The sequence below is a fragment of the Epinephelus moara genome, chromosome 23 (assembly GCF_006386435.1).
Source record: "Epinephelus moara isolate mb chromosome 23, YSFRI_EMoa_1.0, whole genome shotgun sequence".
Lineage (NCBI taxonomy): Eukaryota > Metazoa > Chordata > Actinopteri > Perciformes > Serranidae > Epinephelus > Epinephelus moara.
The window spans coordinates 2593545-2607036 of record NC_065528.1 but is presented as its reverse complement, the minus strand read 5'-3'; the positions used below and the strand labels follow the sequence as shown (position 1 = coordinate 2607036).

The following is a 13492-nucleotide window of genomic DNA, read 5'->3' as shown; positions in this document are numbered from 1 at the left end:
TCTCTCTCTCTCTCTCTCTCTCTCTCTCTCTCTCTTTCTGTCTCATTGTGTCATACGGATTACTGTTAATTTATTATGCTGATCTGTTCTGTACGACATCTATTGCACGTCTGTCCGTCCTGGAAGAGGGATCCCTCCTCAGTTGCTCTTCCTGAGGTTTCTACCGTTTTTTTTTCCCTCTGTTAAAGGGTTTTTTTTGGGGAGTTTTTCCTTATCCGCTGTGAGGGTCCAAAGGACAGAGGGATGTTGTATGCTGTAAAGCCCTGTGAGGCAAATTGTGATCTGTGATATTGGGCTTTATAAATAAAATTGATTGAAATTGATTGATTGAACTTCTCCGAGAACACAGATGGGTTGGATGTATTTTGAATATGCAGAAGGTTTTGAACATGAGCAGAAATCTTAGGGAAAAAACAAACATATGAGCTATTAAAGTCCAGGGGTTTATAAATGTATTAAAATGAAATAATGTGTCATGGGTGCGAATAGGTATCACAATCACATTTAAAGAGGTTACCTCCCCAAACAAAAGACACACAGGAAGAGGGAGTAGAAGAGGAAATCTTGCCTATGTGTGCTGACTCAACAGAGATAACAATACAGAATGTCTGAGAGTCTTACTGCATTATATTCTAGTAGATTTTGAATAGTCACCTGCTGCCTGAATTTTATGTTTTCCCTTACAGAAATAAAGACATTTCCACTATTGATTGGTTTTTAAAAATTTACCAGAATGCAGGAAATAAATGTCCTACTAGATGCTTCTTGTTTGGCACCAGTGCCAAATTACTGCTTTCTGACTGGCCTAAGTTGAATGAAATCTGTTATTTGACATTCATTACATGCTTATTTCATGATATAGCACAGAATAATGATTGTCATCAATATTCAGGGGAGACACTTAGCCTACATTTTGACTATGCTGCCACCTCCTGGTTTAACAGTACACCACAGCACATAAAAAAATAACTTCAGACTGCCCAAAATAAGTTAATCAGGGTTGTGTTTAAGTAACCTCCCCATATCCATCTTGATTTAGCACATTTTCTGCAACTTAATTGGCCTCTGTGAATAAGAGTCTTACCAATCCATTTGGGACTTAAGCCTCCTACTGTTAGATTTGAGCAATCTTTAAGTATAGTACAGCTACACTGTGCGACATGGATCTAATAAACTTGGGTACAACATCAAGTTTGATGTATGCAGACTGTACGATGACAGTGCCTACTAAATTGCAGGCTATGACGTACGATCATTGATGTCAATCTGCAAGAACAAAACATCATCAGTGTGCGTCATCCATGTACGCAACTGTAGTGGCAAGAGAAACATAAAAAGAAATATTTATCAAGCCCTGGCTATAGTTGCATTTATGTGTGTCGAAAAAGTCTGGAGAAGAGGAGGAGGAGGAGAATGTGGTCATGGTTGGGGAGGAGGCCAACTTGGCATGCCAATTTTGCAATGAGAGCTCGAAGTGTATTTATTAGCATCTACTAGCATTTAGCATTGTCACACTAATCAGTGCGTCATTTCATGCTGCATTTCTATTGGTAAGTTAGTAGACATAGGTCATAACAGCAGTCACACAGTAAGATGGTCATCCAAAATTTCTGACACTCAGAATTTTATCCCAGGCTGTCTTTGGTCGCAGCAACATGACAACTGCCGTCCTTGAACCTCTCTCACTGAGCGACGTAGGACCACTGAGCCACGACAAAAGATATTGCCACAATTCTTTCACGTTGGTCATCTTTCGTCTGGCACGGCCCAAAATCACACAATCAATACTGGGCTTTATAAATAAAATTGTTTAGAATGAGGTCTCCAAGTATCTGTCCAGCAACTTAAATTGCTTCAGAGACAATCACAACTTTTTAACAAGACGCAACCCAACTAATTTTATTCTTACTAGATTCAAAAGTTCAATGGGCAAAAACAACTTTTTATTAAGGGCTGCAGCTTCATGGAATAAACTGCCAGTATGTCTGGAACTGACTGAAGCAGAGAGAAATTTAAAGCAAACTTTGAAGAAATGGTTAGTAAAAACACAGCGTCATCTTGTAATATGTCTTTTATTTCTGTATGTTATTATACTGATATTGTATTTGCGCCCATCAGTCTTGCCAGATGGAGCATCTTGCCTCCCCCAAGAGGTTCACAATGGAAATAATTTTATTAGGTGGACGCTTCAAATAAGTCCTCTGGGTTTTTTGCCTCTCCCTGCACTGTATGTGTAATTTTTTCTTACATTTTTGTGTTTTAATTGTGCAAAAAGATAAACTATTAACTATTACCCTGTGGCTTTCTTGTGTGATTTACTCCTTGACAATTGTAACTGGTGAAGCAATTTTATGTGGATTTTGTCATTGTCAAATAAATCTATCTTATTTAACTGATGGGGGACGATAATGGTCCTGGATTATGGATGTGGGGGTGCTGGCCCAAAAAGGTCGAGAACCACAGATCTAAAACGTCCTAGTATTTCATTTGTGAATGTCCATAAAAAACATGAATGGACCTTAGTCCTGTTATATCCAGGGCCCAGTTGTTCAAAAAATGTAATCTGGATCAGACTGATCTTCTTTTAAATTAAAGTTTCTTTATATTCAAATCAGTTAAGTCACTATTTTTCACCCCAATGGCCCACTGATGAAAACCCTTGTATTTGCAGTTTTAGGTACTGGGTGTCTGATATAAATAAATACACCAGCCTGGTTTCAAGTCAGCCAACATACACGCTGCAATTGCTGCTTATGGGCATAGATAGCGAAACAGAGATCTTTGCTTTTGACACTTTCTGTGCGTTCCAGTCCCCATGCTACCAAACTATATAGTAGATCAGAAAAAGATTTAGTATGCCCCAATACAGAGTACGTCAAATGCAGTATGCAAAAAATAATATGTTAGAATCTGCAATCTGTGCAGTTATAACTTATAGCTAAATTACATACATTGCAAAGTAAAAACAGCAGAGCTTTCCAGGCTGAACCCAGTGCCCAGGTGGCATTTGTTTTATCTCCATGGTAACGGATACAAAAGCAAGAGGGTCAAAGTTCAGGGCATAACATTATGAGACAGTAGTATGTCCCGATTGTGTGCATACTGCATGCAACGATATGCATTTTTTAAGGGCAGCTGCATTACACACTAAAAAAAATTATGTCCAAAATATAATGGATATATAAATTACCAATTTCAAAGGTGTATTACATTTTGTTCCTGAAATCCACCTTGAATCCACCCTTCTGCTGGGATCAGGATAATCCTGATTTCTTGGATCAAAGGTATCCCAATCCTACCAAAATGTTTTGAACAACAAAAACTGATGGTTTAATCCAGATCAAAGCCAAGATCGGATAACATGAACTAATCCGATTTCAGAATCCTTTTTTTTTCCTCTGAGCAAACCATTTTCAAGATTTGATCCAATCCGAAAGCCTAAATCTGATCAGATTACTTGTGAACAACTGGACCCAGGTGTGACAGTGAATAGCAGTGCACCTGTCTCCACTCTGTACTCCCATGGGCACACAGTAGTTGAGCTCCAGTCTGGCAATGTTCCCGAGCCGCAGAACAATTCCCGCTCCGTACGACCAGCGAATGCACTCAGCTAGCTTCTGAAGGTGTGCCCGGGGACCGTCACCTGCACACACAACACTCAAAATGTTACAACCCACCTGGGGATACAGCCTCCTCTCCGAGTGTCATATACATTTTTTCAAGACTTAAAAAAAAAATAAAATGCACTAAAACAATTTAAGTGTGTCTAAGCTAAATGAAAATATGTACTTTTTATTCTATAAAGTATCTTTTTGTATACTGCATGTATTAGTCTAAAGTGGTCTTCTACATTACAGTCAGTACATTTACTGTACATGCACAGTTAAGTGGAGCTATGGTTATAGCTCGACTAGGCCTTTTAATTGGACTACTGTCCTTGTCCCAGTATACAAGCATGGGAAGGGAATCGATTTATTGGCCTAAGTATGATCAACTCCGCTACAATAGGGAGTGATATGCCCCCTTTCAGCTTGTTAGTATTGGACCTTTTTCCTGTTGACCTGTTATGTTACAGACCAAACAATAGACAAACAAGTAAGCTACAGTAAGCTAGTAGGGGTGGGGGTAAAAAAAAAAATCAAAAAAAAAAAAATCGCTGCAGCATAGTATCACGATATTTTTATGTGGCGATATCGTAGTGTAGACTTTTTATTATATAAATTATGGATATGACAAATCCAAATTAAACTTTAGGTAGCCTACTAGAATAATATAATCAATTGCTTTTTCAGTCACTAGATACATTTTGCTGCAAAAAAAAAATACTGAAGTGAGATGAACAGACTGCAAACTTTGTCTTATTAGATAAAAAATATGTTGACAAAGTTTTTCCTTTAGGGACATAATTTACATTTGATAAAGTAATAAATCGCAATATATTTGATCACAGTACTCAGCATATCGCGACATTTTTAAAATCACAATAATATTGTATCGTGACTTAAGTATCGTGGATCCTCTGGTGATTACCACCCCTATTAGCTTTACAGTTCTTTACTGGGAAGGGGTCCATCCAGAAATGCATGGCTCTGGATGTAGATTTCGCCATGTTGTTACCAGCTTCTTCTTCGATAATGCATTTAATGCTATTCGACTTCTGGGACAGAGCCCAGGGCGGAAAATGTGGAGCATGCGCAAAGCACCTAGGCCAGTTTGGGTCAGATTGACTGCAAACATGCAGGACGATTTCAACTCCCAATCACATTTCACTCGAACTAACATGCGTACATGTAGTTTAAAAGTCTGGTTTTAATCAGACTAACACAATAAATCCATTTTCTTAAACGTATTGAGTGTTTTGATCATTTCAGCAGGTACTGAATGCATCTAGTAGGATTTTCAGCCCACTCACCATAGTTGAGGTTGCAGAGGTTGCCTGCGTTGAGGAAGAAGTGGGTTCTAAAAAGGTCTCCAAAGCCGCCCTTGCCTGGTCTAAAGGGTAGTGGAGTGTAGAGGTGTACACCACCTGCCCAGTATGCCTCTCCACCCAGATAGTCACCTGGAACACAGAGAGAGAGTATCAAACCAAGGTAAGCTGCTGAACTTTACAAACACACTCAGCTGCAGCTCCATATGTACTCCTTTTCAGTTGTTTACTTCTTCTGTGCATTTCTGAAGTCTTGATAAAATGTTTTCTTTCTCCTGCTTGTCTTGTTTTATAGTCTGGGCAAGTAAACCAGTTTTATCCCCTTCTCCCCATCATTTTTGACACATAATGGTTTAACCACAGCCTCAATTTAAGGAACAGCTGATTATTGTTCCAAAATCCTTCTTAAGCAATTTCTTGAGTTCAAGGTTTCTATGACTGACAGTCTAAGGGGTGTCTACCTTCACTCTGTGGCCCAATGCTGTACATCCCAAATCCTCGTACACTGGTGGGACCTCCAAGGTAGAACCTGAACACAACATAAGTGTCACTGAATCATCCAATCAGAGTGCAGCATTGTCTCAAACATTAGGGTCATTAATATCACAAAGTTAAAACAAAAATACTAAGGAAAAAAACTGGAAATCTTTGGGGGACAAATACTAACAAATTAAAAGAATGTGTCCATTTACATGTAGAGCTTCTTAATGATCAGCTTTGTTATCATTAAGAAGCTGGTAATTAAATACATCTAGATTTAAATGGATATTTAGCATTTTGAGAGCAATCTCTTCACCAAAAAAGTGGTGAAGAGTTGGGATTTTGAGGATTTTACAGCAGCCAGAGTGTGTCTGATGTGTCAGAGCCAGGTGGCTGCTCTTGGATAAATCAGATGTACCTGTCAGCGATGCAGGACGGCTGTCCTCCGATGGGATAAAGCATCCCGCCCCACAGAGAAGCAGACAAGACCTGAGGGGACACAAATTGTTTCCTTTATCTAATCTAAGTATAAAACAAGTAATCTCTGTAGACATGTATGATCTTCTTCACACTTGGCAGGTGTATTGCTGGGGACCCAAGGATGTACTCTGTCAAATTTGAAGCAGCCTCAACTTAAGGCTTTTTTTTTGTTTGTTTGTTTTTTGTTACCATACCAACTTTTCACATTAATATCATTACAGCCAAGATACACCCGCTAATTAAATCCATCCAATCCTCCCGCTGGAGGTCCCCCGGGGCCTCCTACCAGTGGGACGTGCCCGGGAGACCTCCAGCGGGAGGCGCCCAGGAGGCATCCTAGTCAGATGCCCAAACCACCTCAACTGACCCCTTTCAACGCGAAGGAGCAGCGGCTCTAATCCGAGCTCCTTCCGGATGTACGAGCTCCTCACCCTACCTCTAAGGCTGAGCCCAGCCACCCCACGGAGGTAACTCATTTCCACTGCTTGTATCCGCGATCTCATTCTTTCGGTCACTACCAAGAGCTCATGACCATAGGTGAGCTCATGACCATAGGTGAGCTCATGACCATAGGTGAGGGTTGGGACGTAGATGGATCAGTAAATCAAAAGCTTTGCTTTCCGGCTCAGCTCCCTCCCGCCGACCCGCCGATCCATCTCATGCTCCATTCTACCCTCACTCGTGAACAAGACCCCGAGATACTTGAACTCCCTCGCTTGAGGGAGTAACTCTCCCCCAACCCGGAGAGGGCAATCCACCGGTTTCCGACAGAGAACCATGGCCTCAGACTTGGAGGTGCTGACTCTCATCCCAACTGCTTCACACTCGGCTGAAAAAACGCTTGTGAAAAAATGTTTGTGAAAATATTTGAGGAGAAATAGGCACTGCGGTAACAGAATCTTGATTCATATTTGATCAGCGCTGCCTAGTTTGACAGTTTCACTGCAGATTATGAGCCGTGATTAACATGATTGACAGCTGCGTTCCAGAGTCCTCTGCACTGATTGGTTTCATTCAGGCTCTGTGGATTCTTACAAATGCCACCAGGAGTACTATGAGGATGAGGAGGAACGTGATATTTTTCAAATATTATTTGTCGCATGTACTACTTTCAGTTTCAGCAAATATGACAAAAAGTTATTTTTTATAAAAGTTACCAACTACAGCTTTGTCATGAAGGGTGAAAGAGAGGAATTATCAGTACAATGTACTTACACTTACTTACTGTCTGTGCATGGTGGGGCTTTCAATTCAAATGTAATACTGTATAGTTTAATGACCAATGACCAATGCACCATAATTTCATGGTTATATTTTGTGAGTAAAATCTGAATCTGCAGTGTAACCAGTAACATGTCTCAGTCAAGTAAATGTAGTATAATGTACAATGTTTCAGTATAATGTTTTCCTCTGATGTACACATACACAGGTAGCAGTATACTGTTGACTTGTATAATTTTTAAGTGCTTAAAGGGCCTTTTTATGTTACTTCAATGTACAATAAGTTAGAATCGCAAACTAGTTACATTTTTTTTCATGTCGAAACATCACAATAAACCAATAGCTGTTTTGGGCCTTGGTGTTTTGCTTAGTGTTGATTGTGAAGTTCTTGAGAAAGCTGCAAATAGCAATACCACAGGCTGAGCAGTCAGCCCATTCTGAACAGGCATGTACACAAACAGGCGCTGAAACAGGAAAGTTTCTCTAATTTGGTGCTGCTTTGTCGCCCACTGGTGGTTCTTTTAGGCAACTACAAAACACCAAGAGACGTGCTGCATCTTTGAGAGGCCAGTCATGTTGAAAAGGTCTACAGTGATTTATTTCTGGCTTACGGAGTCCCAGAAGAGCCGTCTGTTGAGCTGCAGCTCAAAATCCTCCTTCAAGAAGCTGGCGTCTCCTCCTGTGTACCCGGCCAGTTCCTGCAGGGCATACAGACATAATGTCTTTATTGGTAGCGAAACAACACAACAAATACATTTTCTGCTATTTACTGCAATTCCCCAAATGTCCCACTAGCTCAGTATTAATGTCTCAAAACTTCACCGTGAACTGTGCTGAGTTTCAAGACACCAGCAATGAGCTGGGAAGAAGTTGAGATTTCAGGTCCACTGTTTCTTTGTCATGTAATCCTAAAGAAACCCACATAAAACCAAGACTTTTTTTGGATGCCATTCAGCCTCTAAAAGTATTTTATCACATCACCGTTGTACATTCAGCATTTGAATGCTTCTGTGTGTATGTGTGTGTGTGTGTGTGTGTGTGTGTGGCTGGCTGGCTGGCTTGCATATATGAGACAAGACACAAGAGCTACTCAATACACGTTCTGATGTTTAACTTTGGTTCATCAGGAGCACGGATATTGACACGTTGTACTCTTTGTGTGAAACTGTATTGCTTCAGATATCTAAAAACTAATCTATTGTATGGTGCATGTGGAGTAGAGGATGAAGTTGTTGGAGTGTAAGACTACAAATGATGGCTAAAATGTTGGTGAAATTCTTATGTAAACAAACATGCAAATTAAAACGTCAAGCAATATAAAATGCAGCAAAAGGATGTAGGTCAAGCCCACATACAGTACTTTAAGTCGATAACGTAATTATGGTGACAGGCCTAGTTCCACACTTATACGGTGCACATCTTCTGAGCTGAAGAATGACAAGCAAACACTTCCTGAGCCAGATGGGGCAAAGAGCATAAAGCGAGTTACTTGAAAGAACCTGTCTTCTCATCAGTAGCTGAAAACAAATCTCATGTATTAAATCAGTTAGTGACTAAATGACCAGTGAATTCACACTGTAAGATATTATTTGCACATTATTTGATGTGAGGCAGATCCATGGACATGTGTGCACACTTACCTGGTTGATCCGGAGCAAGGCACCTCTGCTGGGAAAGATGGCAGAATTCCTCGAATCGATTGACACAGTGTGCTGCAAACAAACAAACAGAACAGAACAGGAGTTCTGTTGAACTGCTGTGGTGGACAAAATGCTTTCATAACCCTCATATACATGTCCAGACAATTATATACACCAAAGGCCAAAATGGAAAACAAATGTGTTTTCCGAAGAGAATAAATTGTATAAAACAAAAAATTCTAAAATGTTGGGTGTACTAGGAAGTGGAGAAAGCTCCAGGCTGTACCGAGAGGGCAGATTTCAGTGAGTGTCCACTTTCCTCTCGCACGGCAAAGGACGCACTGCGTGCAAGACAGCCCAGCTCCCTCCATACACCCTCCCACTTTAGCGTGTGGTTGGTCATCCAGATAGGAAACTGCAGGACGACAGGAAGATGGAGAACTTAAGCTGAGGTGGTTTTAGTTTAAACAAACACACCAGTTACACTTTTTCTTGCAAATAATATGTCCCTCCTGCATGGTACAACAGTTGTGTGTGTCAAGTGTGTTGCAGTTTGGAGTTACACACTGCTGTGAACAAATACAAAGCATGCATGTCCACAAAGTCACAAAGATTCAGCAACTCTTCCTCTCTCTCCTTCTAAATCCTCTTTTTTTTTCATTACAGAAAACAACGCAGCCTCTTACATTGAGTTCTGCAGACGCTCCTCTGTCCGTCTCTTTTAAGGAGCTCCATGGGAACTGACCGGTGACTTTGTACAAGTTGAGTGTGAGGCTGAAACAAAGGACACCAAGTGTGAAAAAACGCTACTCCGAAACCGTACGCTGGTGGTGAATTAAAGCTAGAACTGGCAATCCAAGATTTGAGAATCAGCTGTCTTGAAAGCACTGCATTCACTTCATGTCATCAGGATCCCTCCACTTACTTAGACGCACAATCAAAGGACTATTTAGAACATCCAATGACATACTTGTGTTTAGCACTGCACAGGTGTAAGATTTTTACAGTACACTAAACTTCTAAATGAATATCACGGTTTCATGGTATATTGTATTACAGAATTATGATTATCATCTCATGATGATGATGATGATGATTATTATTATTATTATTATCAGTTACAATGACCCTTGAATGGTAACTTGGGTATTTTTCAACCTGGAGTATATTTTTCCATGTTTTGTTGTCTACCCATGTTGTTTACATCCATGTCTGTGGAAACGTTGATGCTTCACACACATCTTCCCCCTGGCAGCACAGAGGATCTATACAATCTGCACAGTTTCATGGTGGACACCCAAGATTATTGTCACCAATTCAGTATCTGACCAAATGTCTCCCCTTCTGTTCCTGAGATATGACGTTGAATAATGGCACGAAAAGTATTTTATGCAGAGCATTATGATGTCACAGTGAAGCTGACCTTTGACTTTTTGGATATAAAATGCCATTACTTCTTTATTTTATTGTAGTAGACTTGTGTCAAATTTTGGCATAAATAGCGTATGAATGCTTGGGTTACGGCCAAAAACACATTTTGCAAGGTCACTCTAACCTTGGACTTTGACCACAAAATTCTAATCGGTTTGCTCTTCAGTCCTAGTGTTCGTGTCGAAATTCTCCTAAGGTGTTCTAGAGATATCATGTTTATGACCAGCCAAGGGACAACGGATGTAAATTAGCAGTTCTGCTAACTCCGGCATATTTACAGATGTATTTACTGATGTTCATCAATATGCATTGTCCCTTCCAAATAAACGCTTAAATAAATAAATAAATAAATGAGAATGAGACAGATGCAAGGTCACAATGGCCTTGACCTTTGACCATTAAAATCTAATCAGTTCCTTGCTGAGTCCAAGTGAACGTTTGAGCCAAATTTGAAGTAATGCCCTCAAGGTATTCTTGAGATATCACATTCACAATAATGAGACAGACAAGGTCACAGTGACCTTGACCTTTGATCAACAAAAACTAATCAGTTCATCATTGAGTCCAAGTGGACATTTGTGCCAAATTTTAAGAAATTCCCTTCAGGCATTCTTGAGATATTGTGTTCACAAGGATGGGATGGAAAAAAGGACGCATGTGCGCATAGACGGACAACCCAAAATAATAATGCCTCCGGCCACGGCTATCATCACTGCACATTATTATTACTGAAACTTCAAAACATTTTTCAGAAGAAATGTTTGTGAAAAAGACTGACAAGTAATCAAGGAGGAAATGGGATGTGCACACACAAGTAAGATTCTCTGTCCAGTTGCTTTTTTCTCAATACCATAGATAAGCAAATGTACATGATAACTACCCATTTTTATACCATGGTATACGGTGAAAGAATACCACTGCTACCCTACTTGCGTTCAAAGTGTCCAGGCTGGGGCTTGAAGAAGGATAGGCCATATGATGTCTCCTTGGTCCCATAGGAGAACTGGAAGGTGAGTTTCTCGGCTCGACCCAACATGTTGGGCAACTTCAGACCCAGCACCTGCAAGACCCAACAAATACTTTTAGCTGATAGCAAGTTAGCACTGTGACCATTTAGGCTTATAGATTTTTGTGTGACTGTTAAAGCACCATGTGTCCAGATTCCTCCAATGTAGTTTACTTGAAACTCACTGTGATGATGAGGATGATGATGATGAGGGCTTTTTCACAGTTGATATTTGACTTGTGACAGCAGGAAAAGCACAGGTGCAACCAATAACACACTAATGAGGCTTCCACTTCATTCAAGTGTTCCAGTAAGCAGTGTCAGTGAGCCAGCATGCACAAAACCACATCCATCCACATTGAAATGAAATGTAACTGTTATTAATGCTATTGAACACACCTGAGCTATTCTGCTATGACATGTCTAAATGTCTGCAGTATTGTCTATTAACATTTAAACAAAATATCCTGTTATGGCTATGAAATAAATAAAACTGAGTTAGCAATTGTTTTTAACACCCATTAATCCAAGGGCGTAGGTTTCATTCCAACATTGACCAGAATGCACGAAATTAGATATGAAATGGGGGATTCAGGGTCGTCCACCAGAAAATTTTAAGCATCGATCACTTAATTTTCCTGCATTCTGGTTAATTTTTATGCACCAATAAATAATGTATTTAATATTGTCAAAATAACTGCAACATTTATGTTTTTTTCGGCGTGGACCCCATATTCTATGCCTATGGATTAATCTATTCACTTAAGTGACTAATTGTTTAAGATCAAATCTGTCTTGGGCATAACATGCCAACAATTTGGTCCTGCCACCTATAACATAACACGATTCTGATAAGTTGATCAAATACAGTCAGTTTGACACCTGGCAGCCAATCAGAGAGTGTTTTCCATTGTTTTCTGATGTATAAAGGATATTACTACATTGACTTGGGAAGACTTTGGATAATCATTGTCAGGAAACACAGTTTGTTGCTGCGTCTACAAATCCAAGTTAAAACTCTACTATGCAAAGTGAAAGCCATATATCAAAAACATCCAGAAGCACCATGGACTGAGCTCAACTGAGATGGACTGACACAAAGTGGAAAAGTGTGCTGTGATCTGACCAGTCCATCATGGACCTCATGTCCTCCCAGCTAAAGAGGAAAAGGACCATCCAGACTGTTACCAGCACAAAGTTCAAAGCCAGCATCTGTGATGGTATGGAGGTGTGTGAGTGCCCATGGCAACATGGGTAACTCTCAGATCTGTGAAGGCACCATTAATACTGAAAGGTACATACAGGTTTTGGAGCAACATATGCTGCCATCCATACGACATCTTTTTCAGGGACATCCCTGCTTATTTCTGCAAGACTAACGTTGCTGTGTTCCTGCAAGAAGTTAGCGGAGCGAGATGCTCGGCCAGACAGGCAACACTACGTTGTGTTTTATCGCATAACGACATAGTTTACATATGGTATGTGCTCTGTCTGTTGACCCGTATTTTCTCAGAAATCAAAACTATTTCCAGACTGCTGATTCATTCCCAAGTAAATAACGCTTCATCATCTTTCTCTTGGCTGCTTGCCATCCGCCTGCTGCCGTTTGACGGTGACAAAATTTCAAAATAAAGCCATACCCTAAAGATGATGAAATGAATCGATGTTTTCACTTTGCATCTATGACATTGGATCATTGACCACTAAATCAATATACCGATCCAGATCGATGGATCGTTACACTCCTAGCAGGTACTAGACTGACCTGCCTGCAGTCCAGACCTATCTGCCATTGAACATGTGCGGCACATTATGAAGTGCAAAACGTGACAACAGAAATCCCAGGCTGTTGAGCAACTGAAGTTTTATGTCAAGCAAGAATGGGAAAGAATCTCACTTTAAACTTCAACAATTAGTGTCCTCAGTAGGGTTGGGTACCGTTCATAATTGAACCGATATGGTACCGGTACCGGTATCTGGAATTCGGTACCGGTACCAAACGGTACCTTATTTCGGTACTTTTTAACCCTATGGGCCCTAGGCGTTTTCGGGGTATTTTTTACTGCCTTTACTTTTAAGCTCATATCACAGTCATTATAAAGGCTACATACACATGCTATATCTTGTTTTTTTCAGGACAATCTGGGCTAACCAGATTTGCCATCATTTCATGTACTTCTATGTGCCTGTATTTTATATTAATTTTTATATCAATGAAAAAAAAAAATCTGTGTGCCTAAATTCTTACATTTTTACATGTATCTCAGCATAGGAAGTTGGAAAAAGACATATTCTACCATATATGAA

The 13492-nt window shown here is 40.1% G+C and overlaps 1 protein-coding gene across 1 annotated transcript in view; it reads right to left on the bottom strand.

The window, feature by feature from the left end:
- Nucleotides 1-13492, bottom strand: part of LOC126384788 (sorting and assembly machinery component 50 homolog A-like) — a 22767-nt gene that overhangs the window by 3310 nt on the left and 5965 nt on the right. The window contains exons 6-14 of the mRNA XM_050036081.1: nt 11109-11239; nt 9435-9522; nt 9035-9163; nt 8749-8820; nt 7720-7806; nt 5826-5896; nt 5389-5456; nt 4913-5059; nt 3502-3643 (exon numbers count right to left, since the gene is read on the bottom strand). Of these exons, the coding sequence (XP_049892038.1) occupies nt 3502-3643; nt 4913-5059; nt 5389-5456; nt 5826-5896; nt 7720-7806; nt 8749-8820; nt 9035-9163; nt 9435-9522; nt 11109-11239 (935 nt within the window). The remainder of the gene's footprint in view (nt 1-3501; nt 3644-4912; nt 5060-5388; nt 5457-5825; nt 5897-7719; nt 7807-8748; nt 8821-9034; nt 9164-9434; nt 9523-11108; nt 11240-13492) is intronic.